Source organism: Coffea arabica, chromosome 9e (genome assembly GCF_036785885.1).
Source record: "Coffea arabica cultivar ET-39 chromosome 9e, Coffea Arabica ET-39 HiFi, whole genome shotgun sequence".
Lineage (NCBI taxonomy): Eukaryota > Viridiplantae > Streptophyta > Magnoliopsida > Gentianales > Rubiaceae > Coffea > Coffea arabica.
In genome coordinates, this window is record NC_092327.1 from 30,000,001 (window position 1) to 30,024,572 (window position 24,572).

At 37.7% G+C, this 24,572-nt stretch overlaps 2 protein-coding genes and 1 long non-coding RNA gene across 3 annotated transcripts in view; all 3 read left to right on the forward strand.

The window, feature by feature from the left end:
• Window positions 1-1,130, forward strand: part of LOC113709899 (zinc finger BED domain-containing protein RICESLEEPER 2-like) — a 2,633-nt gene extending 1,503 nt beyond the window's left edge. Inside the window, exons 2-3 of the mRNA XM_027232744.2 lie at window positions 627-716; window positions 1,095-1,130. Of these exons, the coding sequence (XP_027088545.2) occupies window positions 627-716; window positions 1,095-1,130 (126 nt within the window). The remainder of the gene's footprint in view (window positions 1-626; window positions 717-1,094) is intronic.
• Window positions 1,131-16,668: 15,538 nt separating this feature from the next.
• LOC140014660 (uncharacterized) lies at window positions 16,669-19,836 on the forward strand. Its single transcript, XM_072065742.1, has 3 exons — window positions 16,669-16,833; window positions 17,467-18,366; window positions 18,709-19,836. The coding sequence occupies exons 1-3, from the start codon at window positions 16,669-16,671 to the stop codon at window positions 19,834-19,836; spliced, it is 2,193 nt and encodes a 730-aa protein (XP_071921843.1).
• Window positions 19,837-21,972: 2,136 nt separating this feature from the next.
• On the forward strand, window positions 21,973-24,344 carry LOC140014477 (uncharacterized). The gene is made up of 2 exons (XR_011821239.1): window positions 21,973-22,339; window positions 22,736-24,344. It is a non-coding gene; the product is annotated as an uncharacterized lncRNA (long non-coding RNA).
• Window positions 24,345-24,572: the final 228 nt, after the last annotated feature.

Sequence of the window (24,572 nt, forward strand, 5' to 3'; positions counted from 1 at the left end):
CAAGAGATTTCATTGCCTATTCCTTGAACTTTTTCATGTTTTAGGTAATCTATATTCTTAGTTTTTTTGGCTATTGGTCTCTTTATTCATTTGGTTGCTGGTTTCTTTATATGTGTATATGATCTATTTGGTGGCTGGTTTCATTGCAACTAAAATGGAAGTTATTTGGCTGCTTTAGTTCCCTTTTTTCAGATGATTTTTAGCTGTTGTTTAATTTATTGTTTGGGCTGTTCATTAGTTGAATTCTGGGCAGGATTTTTAGTTGCTGTTTTTGTAGATTGTCTAAAACTTTGTGACTCTTTGCGCTTCAGACTGGGCCCTCCACGTCCGGGCATTGCCATTGCCATTGCAAACTTATCCAGGTTTAATATGTTTCTGTTGCTGATCAGAGGAAAAGAAGAAGTTCGTGACTTCAATGATTGTGCTTAGTTTGTACTTTGTAGTTCAATATGTTTCTATAGTAAAAAGTTCTTGGCTTGCTTTTGGTTGTTATTTACTTATTTTCTGATATTGAACTTTGTGACCGAGAATGTTGAACTTGTATGAAGTGCTGGGCATTTAAATTCTAGACTTTTATGTGACATGTATTTCTAAATTTATGATTGTATTTAGTAAAAAGTTTTTAGGCCTTTTTTGATTATGATCATGCTTTGGTTGGAGTTTATGTGGGATTGCTTTCTGTTGATGGACTTCTTGTTGTAGTTGCATTTACTCAGGTGAGATTTCACTTCTTTCTTATCCTTTGCTTTCTTTTAGACAATGTGTAAAAGAGAAAATGTACATTGGGGTATTGATGATTAAAGTAACTGGCTTTCATTTCTGGGTTTTGTTTAAATGGTTGAATTGTTGATTCTGCTGTACTGAGCTTCTTGGAATGGTGGGGTTTCAGTTGTCTTGTGACTTAGTTGAGACTCGGATGATTGGTGATTTCTGCACTTTTTTGTATGATTGCGTTGGATAAGGTGGCAATGTGACTGTAATCTGATGTGAGTTTCACCTTGGATTAGAAATGTGCTTCAAATTGAGGGATGAGAACGGAATTTCAGAGTCAGTTTATTTTGATATCAAATTGTCTTTCATTTGTATTGATGCAGCTCCTGAAGAAGTGTCAAGGATCTGAAATGTGTTAATGTATATGCCTAATGGGATTTTGTTCCTTCATTTCTCCGTTCCTTCAATTCCTATGTTTTCTTTTTTGTTCTTGTATGATCCTAATGATGTACAATTTGTTATTAGTGACTCTGTTTAAAACTTAAGCTAGGAGACGGAGTAGAAGCCTTAGATCTAATTCCAAAAATTCGAGCTAACGAGCTACTCACGAGTCAAAACTTCGAGCTCACGATTCGAGCTGCTCGCGAGCCAAAAATCGAGCTTCAACTCGCGATCCGTATCGAGTCAAGCTCGAGCCTAGTATTTTTTAGTCGAGTCGAGTTCGAGCTCAATTCTTTAGGCTCGTCGAGCTCGAGCTCGAACTCGAGCCCACCTATTTTTAAGTCAAGCTCGGCTCGACTCGTTTGCAGCCCTACTTTAGACACATCAAGTTTTGGCTCCGATATAGCTACGAACTTAACACTATGCAAACGTACTAATTTAACCAATCTTCTCAGATTTGGGGCTTCAGACACCTCTCTAATATTCCAAAGAATTACATTAATCATGATACAAAACCTGGAATGAGTTATTAGAAGAAGTTGCGGACCAAAACTACCTATCAGATGGAAATCGAGCTTGTACACCCTTTCCCCTTGCTTGCTTGAATCCCTTCTCAACTTTACCAGGTTGATCAATATTCAGCGCCAGCAGAGAAGAGGCCAATGTTTTTTCTTGCTCAATAACTATCCTCGGCAACAAGCTGCCTGCAAATGGAGGCAGCTCGACTTCCATCCCCTCATCAATACCTTCTCCATCCTCCTGTACCGACATTTCTACAATAGACTTTTGCACCCAATGTGAGCTTCATAACCAGTCATCTCTCCATCAACGAACTACATGTTAGTATTCAACTGATTCGTGATAACTACCTATCGAATCTCCTTTTCAAGTTGGGGAATCACATTAGGTAATATTTCGGCATGATCCACAACGACCTTTCCGTCATCCCTATCACCTGCAATATGCTGCTTCTGAGAAGCAGAAACACCAGCCTTATTGTTCACACCTATTGGTACCATGGCTGACGGCGTCCTAACACTGCTGCTCTCGAGATCAGCCCCTTGCTTCTCCCTATCCTCAGCCATTTCTTTTCCTTTATCTGATTCCCCTCGATCAGTTGTCCTTCTATTCGTTGGTAGGGTATGAACAATCAGATCAGACATGACTCCATTGTTTCCTTTCGCAACTAGCGCCTCCTCATCATTCCTAACTTGAACATAAGTTTTATTAGTGCCCCCAGTAACTTGAACATACATTTTAACACACAAAGAAAAATTTTCACACACATAAACATATTTTCACATACATAAATATATTTTCACATACTAACACATTTTTACATACACAAACACACACTCACTTCTTAAACTTCTTGGAAACACATCATAAATATAATAATATATTATATTGCTTATATTGTGAATTTTAGATAATAAATTGTACATTTAAATAAATTAGCTAAAAAAATTCATTTACTCATTACTTTTTAATACTATAATTGATTGAAACTTATTTTTGTTACAACTTATTTACCACTTTTACTATTCATATTTGCTTTATTGTAAGTTGTAATATTCTATGTATTTAAATTATTGAATGTTAGATTATATTATACTTGAAAATGTAATTAAGAGACATATAATTTGTTGTATTATAATATTGATGAGGAATTATTAACAATGAAATAAAACAAGTTAGAGAACTGTAAATGTGTGAGAACCCAAAAAAATTTTCACATTTTCTCAGCATTATTTTATTTCTTTGTCTACATTTTATACTTTCCTTGAAAATATTAAAATTTCTATGCATTTTTACAAGTAAGTACAGTTTTAAATTCATTTTCCTAGTATGAGTTAGTGTACGTTAAATTTGAAACGTATTATCGATGTGGGACCCGCTAGTGCGATAAATATGGTGATTAAGGGTGAGTTTTAGATGATATTAAGAGTGTGAGTAGAAGTGATAATAATAAATTAGTGAATTATAAGTTAAAACTCTAGTATACGCGATTTAAGGAATATCGGTTTCGACCGACGGGTGTCGCGCTACCGATTGAGCACACCACTTGAATACTACTTTATTACCTTCATCTCCTTACTTTGATATCAACAAAAATCACCCCAAAATGCCCTTCAAGGCAGCCGAAATTCTTGACCAAGAGAGAGAGAAAAAAAAAAGAAAAAATGAGTGGAATTTGGTGGAGACACTTGTTGGCCATCTAAGGGCCTTTGACCAAACTAATTGTTTTGCCTTCTTATCTTCATTTGGCTCCATTTCTTCATCATTTTCTGCTTGTCTTGGCTGAGAGAGAGAGAGAGAAAAGCAAGGGGAAGAAACTCCATTTCATCTTGAGTTTGATTCATTTGAATGAAAAAAATAAGAATCTAGACCGATTAACTTGCAATTGGAAGCTTGGGAAGTTTAGGGAACTAAAAATTTCAAGAAGTAGTGGAGGATCACTCTTGCAAGGTCTTGTCTTGAGGTATAATGGCTGATCACTCTTTCTTTCTCCATTAATCATGATTAAGTGGGGTATTAATGTTAGAATTGTGCTTGTGATACTTGTTTCAAATGGTTTTGATGATTGGAGGGAGGAATATTGAGTTAGGGTTTTGATTTATTCACTTATATGGGTTGGGCGTTATATGATGTATATATATGGTATATAATCTTGTAAAGGAGAAAGTAGTGGTAGTTTTAAGGTACAAATGTGAATTATAGCTTGAATATAACAAAATTCCAGATTTCTGAAAATTATAGCTTTAGTTCTGTCCGGTTCCAGTTCTTTATGGTAGAGGCCGAATTAGACTTAGAACGAAACATGAAAGTTGTAGAGAATGATGTTTCATAGTTGCCTGCAAAATTTCAACTCAATCGGAGCAACGTAACCTATGAAAAGATGAAAATACCCTGACTGTCGTGGGAGTAAAGTCAGTGGACAGTTTTGACAGTGCACCAAGTTGGTCGCGTTTGTTCACCTTGATACGTACTGAATTAGCATTTAGTCAAAACACAAAAGTTGTAGTGCTATGTCTTAGCTTTCCAACGCCCTGGAATCATCTCGTTTGGACTTCGGTAGCCTGAGTTATGGTTGTTTACGCATAGTGCGGTTAACTAGCCCGAATGTGAGATCCTGGTTCTATAAATGGCAATTTTGACTTAGATACACTACAAACTGGATTGAGTGGTCTTCATCAAAGTTGTAGGCCTTTGTCTTAGTTTCGAAACGGTATAAATTGAACCTCAATCCGATAAGCATAGTCTCGGTTGTGTCCGTTACGGAAAACAACATCAAATCTGTCTTTTGTTTCTTGACTCAACCTTCATTTCCGCACATGTTCCTAACTTGATTTGTACTTGTATGATTTGGAGCCTATGGAATGGCTATTGAAATGAGATGATTTTGTGTGTGACTTTGGGATTGATTGAGGAAAATAATAAAGTCATAAATGGCTGAAAAATAGGTAAATACAAAGGACGTGCTGCCCAAATTTACACTCGAAAATTAGATAACGATTTGAGAGCGAATACCATATGAACCATCTAGGATATTTGCGTCTTATTTTATTGAGGTATATAAGTTAGAATCTGGCCGAAACTTGTACCCTTGGAAAAATAAAATTTTCGACTAATAGAAATACATTTTCTTTGTCACTTCAATTCAAATGGAGATTTTAAAGTTTTACGAGTGAGTCTAAGTGTTACAAATATTTTATTTATATCTTTTGGTTTCAATGTACTCTTCTCACTACCAAAACTTATATTTTGTACTAGTACGTATTCGAATTTTCTTTGAATCACTTAAATCTTTGATAGTTGAAGTATAATGTGTTCTTTTGATTATATTAGGGTTCCTTGGTGATTAAGGGTAATACCCGGAAGGACACTTTGGACGTTATTTTGCGTAAATAGGTGAGTGTTCCTTGTTTGTTATATTTCATTGGCTTGTTCTTGATTATATGACTTGTTATGAATGAATGATAACATGTTAAATGTTTTCTAGGCGAGTGTGTACTTTATCGCACTCGACCTAAATGAATGTGAAATTTTCAATGATTAAATAATTAACTGCTAGTTGCGCATGAATGTAAGCCGTTTGGCTGAATTGGGCCCTTGCCCTTCGTTGCCGGTCAACTCGAGCCAGAAGCGGATTCGGTCGGGCGATTTGGTGACCTTGGGTAAACGTTTGGTATACTCGAGTATTACCTTGTTGTCGGGTGGAGCCTGGCCAACGTCCAGGAGGGGGTGAATGAAATGAACGGACGAATGTCAATGCAAACGAGGGTTTTACTTACAAAAATGCATTTTTAAATGATTGGAGGAATAAGGGGAATGACAGGAGAATGAATGAACGAACGAACGAATGAATGACTGTGTTAGTATTGCTTTCCATTGTAAATGTTTCGTGAATTATTGAATATTGATGGTTAATGCATTGAACCTATTGTTTGATTATGTGTTCGGAACCTCATTGAGCTTTTAGCTCATCCCTTTAGTTTTATTTTCCTTAACAGGGGAAGGCGAGCAAGGACAAGAGCTCGGTATAGACTAGCCTAGACTAGTTTTAGATTTTTGTAATGGTTCTCGCCCTACCTTTCGGCACGGGTTGGATGTATGAAGGATTGAGAACCTTTGTATATTCGGTGTTTGTACTCCCTTTTGAGATAGAAATGTATATAAGTTTCACTTTAAGTTTTGGATTGTTGATATATCTATTCCTGTGGTTTATTCCGGTTTTAAGTGAGGATTGAAGTGAACGACTGAGTCCCGACGAGAGTTGGGCAGGTAGTCCGCTAAACCCTTTGGTTCGCCTTAGGGGGAGGTGGGATCGTCACAAAAAGAATGCAATTAGAACAAATTTAAAACTCTATTCTACGTACACGAAATATTAACAACTAGAAGCAAGTAGCAACCTGAGAACAACAACCAAAAAAAAGGGGAGAGGGGGAGGAACACAACATATTCTTAAAAGGCATAATAAGTCATTATACAAGTTGAGCACATTTAACAACTGTTGTAAAAGTAAAATAAGTATAAGTTTTTATTTCAAGTTTCTTTTTTCTTTTAAATAAAAATTAAAAAGTTGATTTAAAACTTATATATGAGAATTGTGAATACAAATTGGTCAACAAATTGTTAACACATGTCCAAAAACAAGCGGATGGGCATAGGTATATTGAATGTTATATTTATTATTTTGAATTATTTTTAAACAGGTTGGGTATTTGGTGCCCAAATAAAAAATTCAACCCGTCCAATGAGTAAGTTGAGTTGTTCTTACCCAATCTAACAAAATTCATTACCCATCTGACATGACCGATCCTTTAAAATTAATGGGCGTGTTGGGTGGATTATTGGGTTTTGGGTTTCTTTACCAGTTCTAGTTACCGTGGACACCAAAAAGTAAAAACACATATGTGAAAAACACAATTCATGCAAAACCATTTGGCGATCGATGGGATCAACTCAAAGACGGAGAGAAAGTGCCCCACTGGACCCATCAAAATCTTCTTATCTACATATAAATTTGTAATTTTTCCCCTACACTTAAAAGAAATTGCCCCACTACCCTTTTAGTAAAATTTAAATATTAAAGAATTATTGTCCTACCAAAATCTCCATATATGCACTTAAAATTGTAGGTTTGTTTCCACACTTAAATAAAATTACCCTTTCACAAAATCCAATGTAGTAGTGTACACTTTGTTATATGTCTCAATTAATATCCAAAAAATTTAATAACATTTAAATGACGCCACCTTATCTAAACAAAGAAAGAGACTCAATTTGCATCTATTCTCCTTCTTTATCTATTCTAATGTGCTCCCATTACATATACCCATTTGAAAGTTTTTTAACTTTTTCATTACATATTGGAACTCACAAAAATTGGTCAGTTTTTGTTTCATCTTAACAAAAATCTAGAGAAAATTTATTAGGGTTGTGAGAGGAGAAATGGAAGAATCTTTTATTAGAAATTTGAGATTTGAAAGATATTTATTTTGTTGCTAAATTGTAAATTAATTATATACATAACTTTTGGCTTATATTGTTATCTAAACATATATTTTTCATATTATAATTAGTAAAATTTCATATATTAACCTTACCCACTGAATTTCTTTTCTAGCTTTGCCCCTAGATCAAATGCTTCCTCTAAAGATCCTCAACCTTAGCCTTTCAAAAACAAAGAAGAATGAACAGCAAGATTCGGGAAAAGTATTAGTGCCATTTATCAAAAAAGCCTAAGGTTGCAGCCCCTTGGAAAGAACTGAGGCACGGGAGAGAATTACAGGGGAGCAAAAGTTCAATAAAAAGTAAGATAGCATGATATTTGAAAGTGACCATGATGGAGAAAAGCAACAAGGAGAGTGCTACAACTACTTAAAAATTTTGGTCTATACATTCGGATAACAAAATTTTCAAAGTTGAGTTACAAATTGAGTTACAACTTTCAAATTTATGGCTTTTTTTTCCTACCGTACATTCTATATAAAAGGATATTAATCAAGCGTTTGGATGGTGAGTTTTTTGGGTATTTATATAAAACTTTATTGTAACTTATTATAATTTACTTTGTGTATTTGAAGTTTTGGAGAAAAAATATCTTTTTTTTCTTCTTTTCTTTTTATTTTTTTCCTTTTTTCTTCTTCCTCCTCATACCACAACTATTCCTCCTCTTCTCTACCTCCCTAGTGCTGGCCACCTTCCTCCTCCCTCTCTCTCTCTCCCCTTTCTCCTCATCTCATCTCATCTCTTCTCCTTCTTCCTTTCTTCCTTTCTCCTCCTTTCTCTCTCTACTCTCCCTTCTTCTTTTCCCTCCTCCTCCTTTCCCCTCTTCCTTCCCCCTTCCCTCTCCCCCTCCTTGTTTAGTGGTGCAACCAGTCATGTGAGGAGGAGGAAGAGGGAAGGGGGAGGGAGAAAGGAGAAGAAGAGGATGAGAAGGGAGGAAGGGGAGAGGAGGGAAAAGAGTGAGAAGGAGAAGGGAGGAAGGGAGGAGAAAAGAAAAAAAAGGAGAGGAGGGCACGATGATGGTGAGTTCAGGTAGGGGAGAAGGAAGAAAAGAAGGGAAAGAAAGAAAAAATTTGTGTGTTTTTTGATAACTTGGGATATGTATATTAATAAGGTATATTTGGAGGGTTAATATAGACAAAATGATGGAAAAAAAACTTATCCATTAAAAACTGGAAAAAAAGGCATCCAACTAGAACCAAAGTAATAGAAACCATCCAACTCGAAGAACGCCTTACCTTCAGAAAATGTTTGTGAAGTTACCAAAATAGACTATATTACTTCACAATAATAGGGGAAAATTCCCATTAGTTTCACTTATGAGGCATATGACAAAATTGAAAAGTGAAGTTTGAAATCTAAAAATTGAAACTTAATTATTGAAGTTTTAATTTATTTGATCCATAAAATAAAGATCCATTTGATAATAGACAGAATGCAAGCATTGTAATAGAACCAAAGTAATAGAAACCATCCAACTCCAAGAACGCCTTTCCTTCAGAAAATGTTTGTGAAGTTACCAAAATAGACTATATTACTTCACAATAATAGGGGAAAATTCCTATTAGTTTCACTTAGGAGGCATATGATAAAATTGAAAAGTGAAGTTTGAAATCTAAAAATTGAAACTTAATTGTTGAAGTTTTAATTTATTTGATCCATAAAATAAAGATCCATTTGATAATTGACAGAATGCAAGCATTGAATGAAATTTCTTTTTCCATGTGTAATGCATAGTTTAGTAGTAATATTATGTTTTATTTTTGTGTTATATTAGTTTTTCAAATATTAGTTTTTAATATTAATAAATTGTATGCTAATATGGGAAATGTCTCTATGTGTGTCTGTGAGAGAGAGTGTGTGTGTGAGTGCGCGCGCACGCGCGCGTATGTGTGATGTGTGAATGTAGACACCAAATTTTCAGTGTAATTTCATTTACTTTTTTTAGTTTTATTTGTCGTGCTAGGTTTATTCACTTTTTAGTTTTTAGTTTTTTAGTTTTTTATTATTTTATTTTTAAGCTTTAGCATAGAATTTCTCGGGAAAAAGAAAAAACATTCGAAAATTATGTTTTAGTTGTTTTGATTTAAATTCAATGTTTTCTTGAAAAAAAAAATATGGAAAAAGGGAAAAAAAGAGTAAAAAAAAAGAAAAAGAGGAAAATCGTAGCTTTTTATTTTTTATCCTTAGGTTACTAATTTTGTATATTTTATTTAAGTTTGTTTGAATTATTATTCTTGTATTATTGTTATTTAAATTAAGTAAAAAAAAAAAAAGAAAATTCACGTTTCGGTTTCAGCCGCGGCAGAAAAATTGTAGCTGCATTTCTCGGCTATTTTGGCCTGGGGTTGGCTCCGTTCGATGGAGAGAGTACAAGCCATCTGGTTTCATCCAAACCATTGTTGATAGGGTTGAGTTTAAAGGAAAACGGAAAGAGAGGGGAGCAGAGCATTGGATGACGGCTGGGAGTAAAAACAAGAAACGAGAGAGCTGTGAAAGAAGCGGGGGGGGGAGAGAGAAAGAAACTGAGAGAGCGAAAGGGAGCTGGGGTGACGGTTAGAATCTGGGAGGAGAGCAGAGGTTGGATGACGGCTGAGTAAGGGTAGGGAGAAAAGAACTGGGTGACGATTGAAAGGAACCGAGGGAACCACTGGGAAGGAGAAGCCACGAAGAAAAGAGTCGAAGCAAGGAATCGCAAATTTTCTCAGGCTCGCGAATTCACCATCGTCCTCGGCAGAGCTTTGTAAGCTATTTTCTTGCCTCAAAATTCCAGTTTTCTTTAATACTGATGCCTAAAGTTCTCGGTTGTGTTTTATAGCAGTATACTTGGTGGAACTCCTATGTTTGTTTTTCTTTCTAGAAAATTGCTGTTTTATGTGTTGTTTGAGTTTGCCCTGAACTTTTCCAATCATTTTTGTTGCTAAAATCCAGAGCCAACTCCATCCGCTTTCCCTTGCATTTCATTTGACTATCTTTGTTTTCTATGTCTGGGTTCTGTTATGCGAAGAAAGTTTAAGTTCTATCGTTGTTGGGGCTGATAAACCCATAGGTTGGGCCTGGGTTTGGGGGGACAGAAATGCGAGATTTGTGGTAGCTTGATAGGTATACTGTAAGCTTGCACATTCACCGTAAGTTTTCTTCTTGCAATTTGTTATCGCGATGGGTATGCAGGACACGGATTGGAATAGCTGAAGTTCTGACTTGGTTGGGTTTCTTCCATTGGGTTTGTTTGTTGTCTAAATGTTTGATGCATCTGCAAGTTGTTTCCTTTGAACCCTTTCTGCATTTTCATAGCTGATAGCATCGTTGAACCTGCTGGGAATGGGTAGTTGCACCTGTGTGTTGCTAACAATGCTAAGATGAAGTTTTAATAAGGCGGCTAATGACCCTAGAATTTGTTTGATTTTGGGTAGGAGAAGGATTCGGCCTTTCTTTGTTTCATGGCATGACAGTAGTAGTTTGTGCACTTAGCTCCTCTCTATTTTATGACAAGATAATATTAATCCATACAGGATTTCCCTTGTAATAGTTTGCTCTATATATGAACAAAAATCATCAGCTCACTTTCGTTCATGAAACCAGAGTGAAGTAAGCGAAGTTGCCGCAAATCCTCACGTTGCTTTTGCTGTTTTTATGGTTGCCTTGCTGTGTTTTCATTGCTTAGAGACCAATGCTTGACGTTTGGTAGAAATTTCACTCATGGATAGACAATGAAAAATTGCTTTGCAAACCCAGTAGATTGGAGGGGCACTCCATCTATTCGTGTCTTTCTGTTGCATTTTTTTACGAAGTCACGAGCCCCAGTTCATCTGTGTTTGGAATGTGGTTCAACATCATGTTCGGGGAACCATTTTTAGCTAAGTCACCAAAACACACCAGTCTTTCTTGATGCAAACTTTCGCCGTCTAGCTGCGTTTGGCACTCTGGTGTAATGAAATGATGTTGCAGAAAAATGATAGCTGACTTAGTTTTCTTCATTTGTCTTCATTTTGGTTCAGTGTTTACGATTGGTTTGTGTTAATCATAGTGTCTTGCTGTTAAATGGCGATTGAGTGATGGCCTTTGCTAGATTTTTGCTTGAAGTCTTTGTATGAAATCTGCATTTGAAAGCTTGAAGTTGCAGAAAAATTCGAATGAATGTTGTAGAAGAAAGCTTTTCGCGTAACAGGCATGCAAAAGGCTTCAGAAATTGCATTCCAACTCCCTTGTTTGATTTCTGTGGGGTAGACAATTGCATTTGGGTGATGTTAGCAACATGGGTGTAAGTCATAGCATAGGAGCTTGGATAGGCTTTACTTTGCATAGGCAAGTTTCGGTTGCATAAGAAAATTGCAGCAAAGCTTCTGTTTCCAGATTTGCATGTTTTCTTTCCCTTTTTTACAAATCACCAACCTTGCCCAGATTATGTTAGCTAAATGGTTTGAGATTTCTGTTGAGTTTCTTTTTCTGATTAATGAAACCGTGAGCTTTGATTGAGTATGTATGTGCATTCATTCGCTGGATAAGCGCAGAATGTCCCTTAAATGTTGCAGATGCTTGGTTAAGAAGTTTGTTAAACCATTTTACTTGGAAGATCTCTCGGGTTTCCATATTTTTCTTCCAAGTTTTGTTCATTGGATGTGGAAGTTATTTGGTTTGCTGTTTAGATCAGAGTGTGGATGTTTAGATGAATGTTTGTTTGGGACATGAGCTTGGAAACAAAAATGCAGCAGGCTTCACTTTCGGTTGCTGAAACTTTCGATTGTTTGAACTACTTAATTTGCTTGTTATTTGAAATGTTTTGAGAAGTGTTTAACATGGTGTTGAGTGGAGTTGATTTGAAGTTTTACATGAATTTGGTTTAGCCGAAAGTTTACATGCAAGGATAGAAAGTCACGGCTGAAAATTGCAGAAGCAAAGCTTCTTCGTAGCTTGCATGAACTTGCATGAACAGAGCTTCCAATAATTGTCTTTTTACCCCTTGATTTCTATTAATGCTATTATGGCCCAAAAATTTGGAAAAATCAATCAAATTGATCCCTTAAACATTCTTTTTCCTTTCAATTGGATCCTAATTTTGTGAATATGGACTGTTTAGTTATTTAAATGCTTTCAATGGTTCGACTTCATGTTTATCTGGCTATTTGAGATGTCTTGACCTTTTTATTGTTTTTGAAGCTAATATTTCCTTCATTTCATTACCTTTACAAGGGAGGTAACCTCTATCTCCTCAAGTTTATTTTTTTTCCTACGTGCTCCTACGTGTTATGTGTGAATATGCATGCTTTAATTCGCTTTTCATTTTGGGTTTAATTGCATATTTTGCTTTCTTTTTTTATTTCATTTTTTTTAATTAGCAAGTCATTTGAAGGCACTTGAATGCCAAATTTGTAATAGTTAGGTATTTGTTTTATTTATTTCGTTCCAGTTCCCTTTGTAGATTGTAGTAGGCCTTCCCCCCCTAAAAAATGTAATAGTTAGGGCCTTAATTGCCTTGTGTGATTTGCATGCTTACGTGCTACGCGTTACTTGCTTTCTTAGGGTCCTACATCTATATACCATGCTTATGTGTTATGTGCAATATGTGATTTATGTGTTTATTTGCTTTATTAGACTTTACATGATTTATTTGGTTCATAATGAATGTGTGACGTCACCGTGGCTAGTCCAATGCTAGCCACGGTCTTTCCCCTCGAGCTCTCGCAAGTCCAATACTTGTGAGAGAATTTTAGAAAAGGGCTAGTCCAATGCTAGACCCAATAGGCCGTCCCCTCTCGTTAGTATATACTTGCATGTTTCACTACATTTCATGCATTTTTCTTAGTTTTCTAGCATTTGGCATGCCCCTCCAACCCTTTCCCTTTCATTGTAGGCTTTTTGCATCTCCATGCTAGTTATAGGGTACATTTGCTTGAGAGTTACCCCTTAAATATGGGATATAGACGAGTGTGGCTGTTCTAAGCCTTAGCACGCTTGTATTCCCTCTAATCCAAGGGAAAATTAAAATCATGAAGTTAGAAGTCATTCCCGCACCCGACTTGATGCACTCCTCTAGGTTCATGCACCTCCATTTTACCATATCACTTTTTCATTTTTATCTACATTTTCTTACTACTTATATTTTTCTCACTCCACATGCCATGTTCACACACATCTCTTCTTTCTCTATCACTTATTTATTTTCTACCTCACAAAATTGCACCCAATTGTACTTATATGCATTTACTACCATTATACCATATTTTCATCCTCTTGCACACAAACACCTTTATTTTCTCAATTGGCACACATGCACTTTTCTTATATTTGCACACATACACTTTTCTTACATTTGCACACTTGCACTTACATTTGTATTTTTATTTTTATTTTATTTCGCATTCCTCTTACATTTTCACACTTGCACTCATATTTGGGTTTTCATTTGCATTACCCGTGACCTCTATGAGAGTTTTCCTTATTGGCCATCACAACTCATGTGATTGGGACCAAAAAGCCTCATAAGAGACATTTTAGATTTAGGATTGCATTTTTTTTCATATCCATTAGTCATATCCAACATGCAACACATACTTTGGGTAGAAGAAATTAGGAAAAGAGGGGCTAAGTCACGCAACTAGCTTTGACTAGGGTAAGGGAGTGCCTTAGGCTTTGCCTTTGCCTTCTCCCTTATCAAACGTGACCCCCGATCCCTTTCTTTGGTTACGTAGACCTTAAAGTTCTTTAAAAAGGGTTTGTTTACTTTTCTTTCCAAAAAATCACTTTTTGGGTGATTTGGTACACCCTAACTCTATACCAAGTGGCGACTCTATTTTCCATTCAAAAAACCCTTTTTGAAATTTTGTTTGGCCAAACCGTCGCATTTCACAATCCCACGGCCTTTTGTTTTCATTTTCACACACATTCACATACATATCTCACACACTACTTTCACACCTTCAAAAAGTGGGGCGCGACAGTTGGCGACTCCACTGGGGATTTCCTAAGAGGGTCCAAGCATTTGATTTAGCTATTCTTTTCCTTTTTTCTACCCTTTTTATGCATATCATTTGGATATTAGGGTTGCATTTTCCATTTTTAGGACTTTTTGCCTCGCGCACGTATCAAACTACTCCCTCACTCACGTATGTATGATTGGTTGTTTGGATGTATGTTGTACTTATTTTATCTCGCGCTTTGCATTGCATTTGGGTGTGGGGTCATACCCTAGAGCCTCGCGTTGGTTCTCGATCCCTCCCCTCCAAACGAGCACTAGCATACGTGCATACGTTTTAATTATTTATCCCTTCTTTATTTTTCTTTTAGTGGCTTGTCACGCCACTCCACCTTATTAGGATTTTAGGCGACCCACTTGGACATGTGACCGTGACACGACGTGTGCGTAGCATGGTCCGAGGGGTCGCTCAATCTTCCGCTTTAAGCTTTGGGTTAATAGCCTTTAGTTTTTAGTCGAAAATTGAGGATTTTTGATAGATTCACTCAGACATGTAGCCGTGACACGACGTGTGCGTAGTAATGTTTGGGGAATCGCTCGAGCCACCGACAAAGAACCTTGGAATTGATGACCTTTGGTTTCTAAGTCTGAAGGCTCGGGGACCTAAAACCTATCGAGTTTAGATGCATTAGTGAGCCCCAACCTCATGCATCCATGATAGTTTTACCTAGGACAGCGTCTGCCTTACCCTATTAGGGACACTATTCACGAGGGGAGGGGTCCAACCCCTTTCTCCCTTTTATTGCTTTATTTCTTTGTGCTGATTTCGTTGCTACAATATGTTATATGTATTTATCTGGCTGAACTAACTTTTCTTGGTTTTGTATCCCCATTGCATTCACAAACTCTAGCAAATAAGAGGTCTGGCATGACCTTCTTTTAGAGCCTACCCGTGTAGATAGGATATTGCACGTTTAAGAAGTTTTGGTATATTTCGTTCATAAATTAATAATGTCATATCATTTTAGGCTTACCCTGGCAAATGAAGGGTCCCTTAGGTCATATTGCATTTCAAATTGCATATTTACTGCTTTAATAAACTGGCATCACGCATAAACCATAGAAAGGGAATGCCATTTAGGGAATCCTACATTAGGGATAAGCCAACCCTATATTCCCGTGGGTATTTAACCCTATCTTGGGAATTGCACGTTTAAATTCATGTTTAACCAGAGAAGTGGGACCCGTAGGTAAGGTATTTGACACCGGTTTTTCGTTTCTAGATGGAAAGTCCTCGCCGAATCCAACAGATACTAGTAGTACCGTTGGAGGTACAAAGGTGGCCCACATTCCTTTCACCTAGTGAAATCAACCAAGTAGCCGCTCGATTAGGACCCGTTGGGGATTTCAAGGATATTAAGTCCGATGGCTATTTGGTAGAAGTCTTGGTGCATTTGTGGGATTCCACTTGTTCCGCATTTAGACTTGGAAAAAAGGAAATAATCATAACAATTGAGGAGGTTGCCGGATTGCTTAATTTGCCAATTCAGGGAACTGCCGTGATATTTCCGCTAGTGTCTAACAAGGCCGAATTTTGTCGTTTCACCGGATTAAAGGAATCAGCGATTCAAGGGTCGGACCAAAATATAGAGATAAAGTTCTTATTTGATTGATTCGCATTAAGGGATGGTTTTGAAAGGCACTGGAGAGATTTCTCGTTTACTTCCAAGGAAATATGGGAACGAAAGAGAGTTTGGGTGTATGGATTGGTTATGGCTGGAACCTATTTTTTCCCTAGGAAAGACAAAAAGATAGCCTTTAAGCTCACTAAAATCTTGTATGACTTGTTTCTAGGAATAAAAGATAAACAGTGTTCTATTGTTCCAATTATTTTGGCCGATATCTTCGTAGCTTGCATTACCTGTCAGAGAGGGGAAAAGTTCTTTTGTGGTTCAAATTTGATCTTACATGTATGGGGGATGGAACACTTCATGAGACGACCGTCTATTCCCGAGAGTCTACCAATGTCCGGATATAACTGGGTAATCACAAATCACAAGAGAATTAATAGCAGTAGTTTGCCGTGTAATGCATCCGAGTTTGTGGATTTCTTGACGAATGTGACCAATCAAAATGTTAGATGGGTATTGGATTGGATCAATTGTGTCAAACCTGTTCTTCGCACCAAGGCATCCGATTTCGTTCCTTTATTTGGTACTCAGGGTATCATGGCATACAATCCGAGGAGGTTTCTCCGACAATTAGGGCGAGTCCAAGACGTGCCGCCTGCTGTTGATCTGACTACATTTATCATCATTTTCAACAAAGGGATATGTCCGAAAGAAATTTCGATGAAGACCCCTATTAATGAGGCCAGGGAAACGTTGTCCGACGACGAACGCGTCAAGTACATTCCGAAACTCAAGTAAAGGGGATTGACCACTCCGCAATACGAAGACTGGGTGAGAAGGTCCGCTATACAAGAAACACAAGATGAACCAACCGAGGAGGTGGGAAGGTTGAAAGCCATTATCGAAGCAAAGGATAAGGAAATTCTGCAATTAAGTAAGTCTGTCGAAACATACAAAGGGATGGCGGAGCAAAACAAGCAATTATATGAAAATGAACGAGAAAAGCGTCGAGAGCTGAAAAGGAAATGCGGGGAATTATATGACCAGGCTGAACGTGTTAGAATTCCATATGCTAGAGAAACCAAGGACTCTGTATTAGATAGGCTTAGAGGTTTTGGCAATCTTGTACGGAATCGTCTTCGTGATATGATGTAAATATAGGCAAGCTTTATCAATGAAAGCGATTTCTCTTCTGCACTTATTTAGAATTGTTGTCAAAAACAGGTCTGTACGGGTCCCATTTCGAAAGTGTTGCATCATGCTAGACCTACCCTTGGCACAAAAAGGGCCCCTCCGATAGGACATGCATCCGAATTTTTGGAACATCTACTAACTCTTGTCTTTTTCTTTTCCTTTGTTTTATTTTTGTTAAAAAGCTAAGCCAGGGCTAAATCTAAAAGCACGTCATTTCGTATTTTCAGGTAATATTTAAACATAGTTTCTCGTCGAAACCCCAACATAACGCGATCCCGTAATCGAGCCCAAAGGAATCGTGTAGACATGAGTACTCAGTCAGAATCGTCTGATAAGACCGCTGCAACTACCCAACCGGAAGCCACGAGTCCCGGGGTTCAACTGACTGAATTACTCACCAAATTTGGGGAAATGGCGTCTGAGATGGCCGCCCAAAAGAAGTTGATCGACGAGCTCATTAGTAGCGGAGTGCAGCCCGAGCCTCCGCCCGTCAAACAACCGGAATCCGAGCCATTTGTCATTCCTCCAATTCAAACCACTTTTGAGGGAGTTTTCAACCCGCAGTATACTTACACTCAAAATCCTCCGTTCTATCATCCCTATGGGCAAGGATTTCAGCCTCAAGATGGTCAAGGTGGTCCAAACATGCCTCTGGATCCGCAAGCTTTTTATCAGACTACCGCAGAGCCTGTCGCGCCGGAGCACACTGTTCAAACCAAGCCAGAAATGGGAGAGTCGTCTGCCCCGGTTGATGCGAAGTTACTCAAGCGGTTGGATCGTTTCGATGAATTCATCCGAAAAAGTCAAGGTTTAAGCAAACAAGGGGTGCTAGACTACGATGATCTGTGCCTGTTTCCAAATGTACAACTGCCCATGGGGTTCAAGACTCCGAAGTTCAATAAATATGATGGTACGGGCAATCCTAAGACACACTTGCGTTTGTTTGCCAACAAGTTGGGCAAGCCGGTGGATGACGAAAACTTGCCATTAAGGTTATTTCCAGAGAGTCTAGAAGGAGACGCCCTTGATTGGTATTCAAACTTAAAACCGGAGGAGGTGAAAACCTGGCTTGATCTATCCAACGCCTTCATCAGACAATACGAGTATAACTGTGAGCTAGCACCGGCCAGAACTACTTTGGAAGGCACCAAGAGACGACCATCTGAAGATCATAAGACATACGCCAAGAGATGGAGGAAGATTGCTGCCAAGGTTGAGCCTCCGATGATCGAGGATGAAATTATTCGCACTTTCATAAAGGCGCATGATCCTCTATACTTCGAAAAAATCTTCCGTATGACTGGGTGTACATTTGCTGCGATTGTGAATAAACTCGAAGAGTATGATGATTTTGTGAGAGTCAAAAAAATTGTCAACGTCTCTGCCCTAAAATCACAAGTAGAAGCTTTGCAAGGGCAAGGGAGCAATGGAAAGAAGCCGCAGTTTAAAAAGAAAGAGGGGGAGGCAACTTTTATCTGGAACCAGAACCCTTCACCCAAACCCCGATACCAACCCAATCCAACCTACCAACCACATTACCCTTATTATTCAAACCCGCACCATGTATACACTACCAATATCCATCACCCACGACCTCGCCCAAGCTATCCTAACCCACCTTTAGTCCCTTTTCAAATCTCTCAACCAAATCTACCCCAAAACTGACCTCGCCCTCCATATAACCCAAGATTTCCTCCTCCAAATAGACCTGTTTATAGCCATCCTCAACCTCTTGAACCTTACAACCAACCCCGTAGCCGTACATTTACCGATCTAGGCAGGCCTCTAGACCAATTGTATGACCAGTTGAAGGTCGCCGGAAAGATTGGCACGGTACCCCCTCCGACCTATCCGTATGGCATATACGCTGGATACAACCCACAAGCCGTCTGTGCTTATCATTCAGGGGCACCCGAACATTCAACTGTTGACTGCAAGGCTCTTAAGCATAGAATTCAAGATATGATTGAAATCGGAGAGATTGTAATCAAAAAAAATGAGGCACAAGGGCCGAATATAAATAGGAACCCCTTGCCTGAACACGCTAATACCATCGGGGTCATTCTGGACGACGCAGAGTATGAGGAGCAAGTCCAGAAATTGGCAAGGGAAGCTGAGGTATTTGGGGTCACAAACCAACCATTTATAATAGAGGTGCCATTTGAGGAGGATAAAAGGCCTTTTATTTTGGATCTCACTCTAGTTGAAAGCAAGGCTTTGGAGCCAGTGGTCATCGAATTCCCAGAGCAGGAGCCTGTTAAGAGTTTGCAGCGAGTGCCGTGGAACTACAATGAACTTGTCATACAAATTGTAGAAAAGTCAATTGCCAAAGAAGAGGTGTCAGTGGTCACTAGATCAGGAAGGATTGCAAGTCCGTTTGGAGCTACCGTTCCGATTCAAACAAATAAACCCGAGCTGCCCGCTAAACCAACAATTACTGAGAAGGAAGCCTTGGATTTTCTTAAAAGGCTCCAAAGAAGCGAATATAATGTAGTCGAGAAGTTAAGCAAGTCGCCCGCCCAAATATCCATGCTGGATCTGCTCTTTTCTTCGGATATGCATAGGGATGCGTTGCTCGAAGTGTTGACTAAAGATCAAATCCCTAAGGACATTTCGGTTGCTAATTTCTCACATATGGTTGGGAATGTGTTATTTACAAAACAAATCACTTTCTCTGATGATGAATTACCGGCGGAAGGCATTGGACATAACAAGGCTTTGTACATAGCTATGAGGTGCAACGAAAAAATTTTGCCAAAGGTGTTGATTGACAATGGATCTGCGCTTAATATCTGTCCTTGGAGTACCTTGGAAAAGTTGGGGTTGCAAGATATCAAGTTGAGGCCTTCAGGGACCATAGTTAGAGGTTTTGATGGAGCACAAAGAGAACCTATAGGAGAAGTGGATTTAGTCGTCGAGATGGGGCCCGCATAGTTTCAAATAGCTTGCCAAGTTATGCACTTTCCTAGTGTTTACAATGTTTTGCTTGGAAGGCCGTGGATTCATAAGTCCGGGGCTGTGCCTTCTTCATTGCATCAATTGTTGAAATTCATAGTAAATGACAAATTGATAACTATCTTTGCCGAGGAGGATTGCCTCGTGATTGCTGATTCTGGGTCCAAAGAAGACGGTAGCCGACCCGCCACAGTGACCCCTCATAGCACAGCTGATATCGTCTCCGTAAGTTGGAAAACAAAAGAAGAACAAGCTCTGTCAAAGGCCAGTGTCATGATGACTAAGGAAATGATCCGCGAAGGATATGAGTTTGACAAAGGGCTGGGACGTGATCTGCAAGGAATTCTGAAGCCAGTGGAAATTGTGGAGAAAAAGGATTCATTCGTCTTGGGTTTCTGACCAACCGCTAAAGACATCAAAGAAATGAAGGAACGCAAGAGAGTAGAGAAAGAAGGCAGGCCAAGGACCCTTGATATTCCACCACTGCATTATACTTTTCCACGACCAACCGAGGTGATCACGTCAGAGATTAACCCAGTTGACGGAATCGAATCTAGTTTGGCCCAATTGTTCGTTGGGGTAACATTTGAAGACAGTTTCCCAGATGAGGCCGAGTTTCCCGACATCCCTGAAGGATCAATTTCCAATTGGACAGCCGAGTTTCTGCCCATTCGGAAGGAGTTTCGGTAAATCTAAAGGGATTTGTCATTCATGCGAATCCATGAAAATACTTCTGCATCTGTAAATAGCTAATGAAAGCATCTTTACCTTTGACTAAAGTTTGCACGTGAAAATATTGTCAAGTTTTCATTTCGTTCCCGCTTGCTTTCTTTTGTTTCTGCTTTCAATCAAAGGATTTATGAAAATGCACAAGTTGTTCTTGTCATGTTGATTTGTTTATTCGTTTGTTTATATTGCTGTCATATTACTTGTTCATTTGTTTGTTGTATATTTGTTTGCTTATTATCCCACATTCGTTAATTCTTTCGGATGGCCAAAAATAAAACTATTTGACCCTTTGGATATCACTATTCTGGAATTCAATAATGGCAATCTCTATATCACTCACGACTTGGAAGTCTGGGAATCCGAGCTCCAAAGCGAGAGTGATAATGAGGAGGTATTCGATTCTTTTGCAAAGGATTTTAAACAATATGAGGAGAAACCAAAATCGAACCTGGAAGAAACAGAAAAGGTTAACATTGGCACTAAATATGAAGTTAAGGAGGTGCAAATTAGTATTCATTTGAATGAGAGACAGAAAAAGGAGATGCTTGAATTTTTGACTATGTTCCAGGATGTATTCGCATGGTCCTATGATGACATGACTGGTATTTCAACTGATGTGGTAGTGCATAAGTTGCCCACAGACCCTACTTTTCCACTCGTAAAACAAAAACCCCGAAAATTCAAATCAGATATGAGCCTCAAAATAAAAGAACAAATTGAAAAACAGCTCAAAACCAACATTATCCTTGTTTCCCATTACCCTATTTGGCTTTCGAATCCAGTCCCTGTTCCAAAAAAGAATGGAGAGGTGCGAGTTTGTGTTGATTATAGAGACCTCAATAAGGCCAGTCCTAAAGATGATTTTCCTCTGCCAAATATTCACATTCTCCTGGACAATACCGCTGGGCATGAGATTGAATCTTTTTGTGATTATTTCGCTGGATACCACCAAAATTTGATGGCAGAGGAGGATAGGGAGAAGACTGCTTTTATCACCCCTTGGGGCACATTTTGCTACCGAGTGATGCCATTTGGTCTAAAAAATACCGGAGCTACTTATCAAAGAATCATAACCACCCTATTTCATGATATGTGTAGACACCAAAATTTTGTCAATTTTAATATTTTCTTGAATTTTTTCTATCTATTAAGTTATTTATTTTCTTGCGTCTTAATGTGCAAATTTTTCTTATAATTGCAGATTTTTTTTAGAAAAGAAAAAAAAGAGAAAAAAAAGAAAAACAAAAAAAAGTTTAGTTTTTTAAAATAAAAAAAAACATCATCATGAGCCATCATGAGCCATCATGATGACTCATGATGGCATCACCACCTTTTGACTAGGAAAGGCTCTCAACGGATCCAATAAGAAGAAAATTGCATAAAAAGGACTCAAGGGAAAACTCATTTGGGAGACGACGGAATCCTCATTTCTCTCGGGAGAGCAACGGACAAAAGAGAGAAGAAAAGAAAACTCTCTCGGGGACTGACTCTCAGAGGTCCTTTGGCCGCAAAGAAAGCAAAAGAAGCAGAAGAAGAAAAATTGCCATAGACCTCCCTCATTTGCTCCCTCTCTCAGGCCTCGGGTGCAGAAGGGAAGAAAAATCTTTCGGCTCTCTCTCAGATTCTCTTCCTCATTTTTAGCAAAATAAAATACTCACTCTCAGATTTTCTCTTGGACAGGGCAAAGCCAATAAAAATTATTGGAGCTTGTAATTTCATCAAATTTTGTCAAGAGACTACAATTTTCATTGAGGTATTTATTCTTCTTTCATCTTTTTCAGTTTTTTCCTTTCCTTAATTTATTAAATTAAATACATGATTTGATGTTTGTTTGTCCCTTGGCTTCGTTTGTTGTTGTTACTGATATTGTTGAATTTTTGGGGAATCCATGAATAAACATAAAAAAAAATGATTTCTGTGAATGCATGTTAATTGCTTGTGAAAATGCAAAAATAACAAAAAATGAATTTTGGGGACTGTTTTGATTTATTTTAGTTTTTTATGTTGTTTTCTTGCCGGATTAAATCATAGTTGTATTGCAGAAGTTGTAAGGAGTATTGTAATATATTTTTTATGATTTTTGGTGAAAGATTTGGGTGTTTTAAAAAATAAAAACTGGACTGTATTTTGACATTTTGGCCACTTTCAGATCATCTTTTGTAAAAACAAACTCCGAAAATGGAACCTACGCGAAAAATCGAGTGGGGAGGTGTATTTTGAGGATTTTTGGTGACCGGAGAGGTCATCGGTGGCGGCGGTCCGGTGGCGGCGGCGCCACCGGCGGCCACCATGGCTGCCAGCTGAAGCTTCTTCGGTTGGCCGAAGAAGAAGGAAAGGAAACGTATGGGGAAGAAAAGAGAAAGAAAAGAAAGAAAAGAAAAGAAAGAAAAGGAAAGTGGGTTGGGTTATTTGTTTTAGTGGGCTTGCGTTTGTTTTTAGTTGGATTTTGACTTGGGTTTTAGTTCTTTTTTTTGGGTTTTACGGATGGGCTTGGGAGTTGAATCCCATGTATTTCAGCTGGGTTTGTTTGACAAAAGAGATGGGCTGGGCCATTTATTTTCCTTTGGGTTTCGGTTGGGCTTAGGTAGTTTTTGGCCCAGAAATAAATAAAATGATGGCCCAGTGGCCCATTTGGCTGAGAAATCTGGTTACGAAATTGAAAATCAGTCCCTGTACCTTTGAGCATTTTCTCTATGGCCCTAAATATTTTGATTTCTTTCAATCAGGTCCTTAATATAATTGCAAATAGGTCCCTAAAATTTATTTTTATTTAATTTTTATCCCATATCTTTATGATAATTATAATTTACCCCAAAACTTTGTTTATTCTTGCAATTAGATCCCTAACAGATTGGATTGCTTAAATAGAAGTTGCTTTTCTTCTATAGTCATTGATTACACTTCATTTAAGTGTTTCAATTGATTGATTTTATTTTTATTTCCATTTGTTATGATTTATTTGTTAATTAGATTGGTGCCTTGATGATTTTGTTAATTTTGGAGGTAAATAGGGCAAATCCAATTTCCCATTTAGTCACCACTTCAAACGGGAGGTACCCCTATTTTTATTATTTCAATGTCAATTACGTGCTCTTATGTGCTTCTATGTGTTCCTATGTGTTTATGTATTTTTATATGCTTTATTTATTTGATTCAAATATTCATTCAAATTTTCTTATATACGTTTTAGTTAATTTTTATAATGATTCGAGAGGTATTTAAATACCTCAAAAATGTAATAGATAGGATAATTAGATTTGTTTTATTATATTTTTCCCTCCTAGATTGTAGTCAGGCGCTCCCCGATGTAATAGATAAGTTGTGTGTTTATGTGGCTTATGTGTTATGTGTTTTATCCGCTTTTCTTAGGACTTTGGCATATAGATATTATGCTTACGTGTTATGTGTTACGTGCTCTTATGTGTTTATTTGTTTTAATTTATGCTTTATTTGCTTCACTATATATTGTTAATGCATAACGTCACCACACTAGTCCAACGCTAGTTGTGGCTTCTCCCTCCGCTTACTTGCTAGTCCAACGCTAGTAAGTATTTTTAGAAATGGGTTAGTCCAACGCTATACCCTTAGATTGTTCATGCATTAGATTCATCTTTTGTGTGATATCCATTACATTTCCATGTATATTTTATTTTTTAGAATTTTCTCATTTGCATGATATTTTCTATTATATTATCCTCTACCCCCTACCCTCTATATGTGTTAATCAAATCATTTAGAATTGCACTTCATTTAAGAAATTGTGAAATAAGTTAGTTCATTTGCTTGTTCATATTAGGAGAATTATTTTTGAACATGGATATGGGTGATTATAACTCTTTAGTTTAAATACCCCATTAATCCTTGTATAAGAAAATTATGTCACGAGTTTTTGTCTCCCGTACCCATTATGCTGCATTTCCTTTTTCTTTGATCACTTATAACTATGTATATAATTTAATTTCTTTTCTTTACTTTTAATTTCATCA

What these genes read in the sequence shown, in the direction of transcription:
- LOC140014660 (XM_072065742.1), top strand. Translation starts at nt 16,669, where the DNA reads ATGGCGGAGCAAAACAAGCAATTATATGAAAATGAACGAGAAAAGCGT. An exon ending in TTAGAGGTTTTGGCAATCTT is followed by an intron (nt 16,834 to 17,466) that starts GTACGGAATCGT and finishes TTCAACCCGCAG; the next exon opens with TATACTTACACTCAAAATCC. An exon ending in TTAAAAAGAAAGAGGGGGAG is followed by an intron (nt 18,367 to 18,708) that starts GCAACTTTTATC and finishes TTGTATGACCAG; the next exon opens with TTGAAGGTCGCCGGAAAGAT.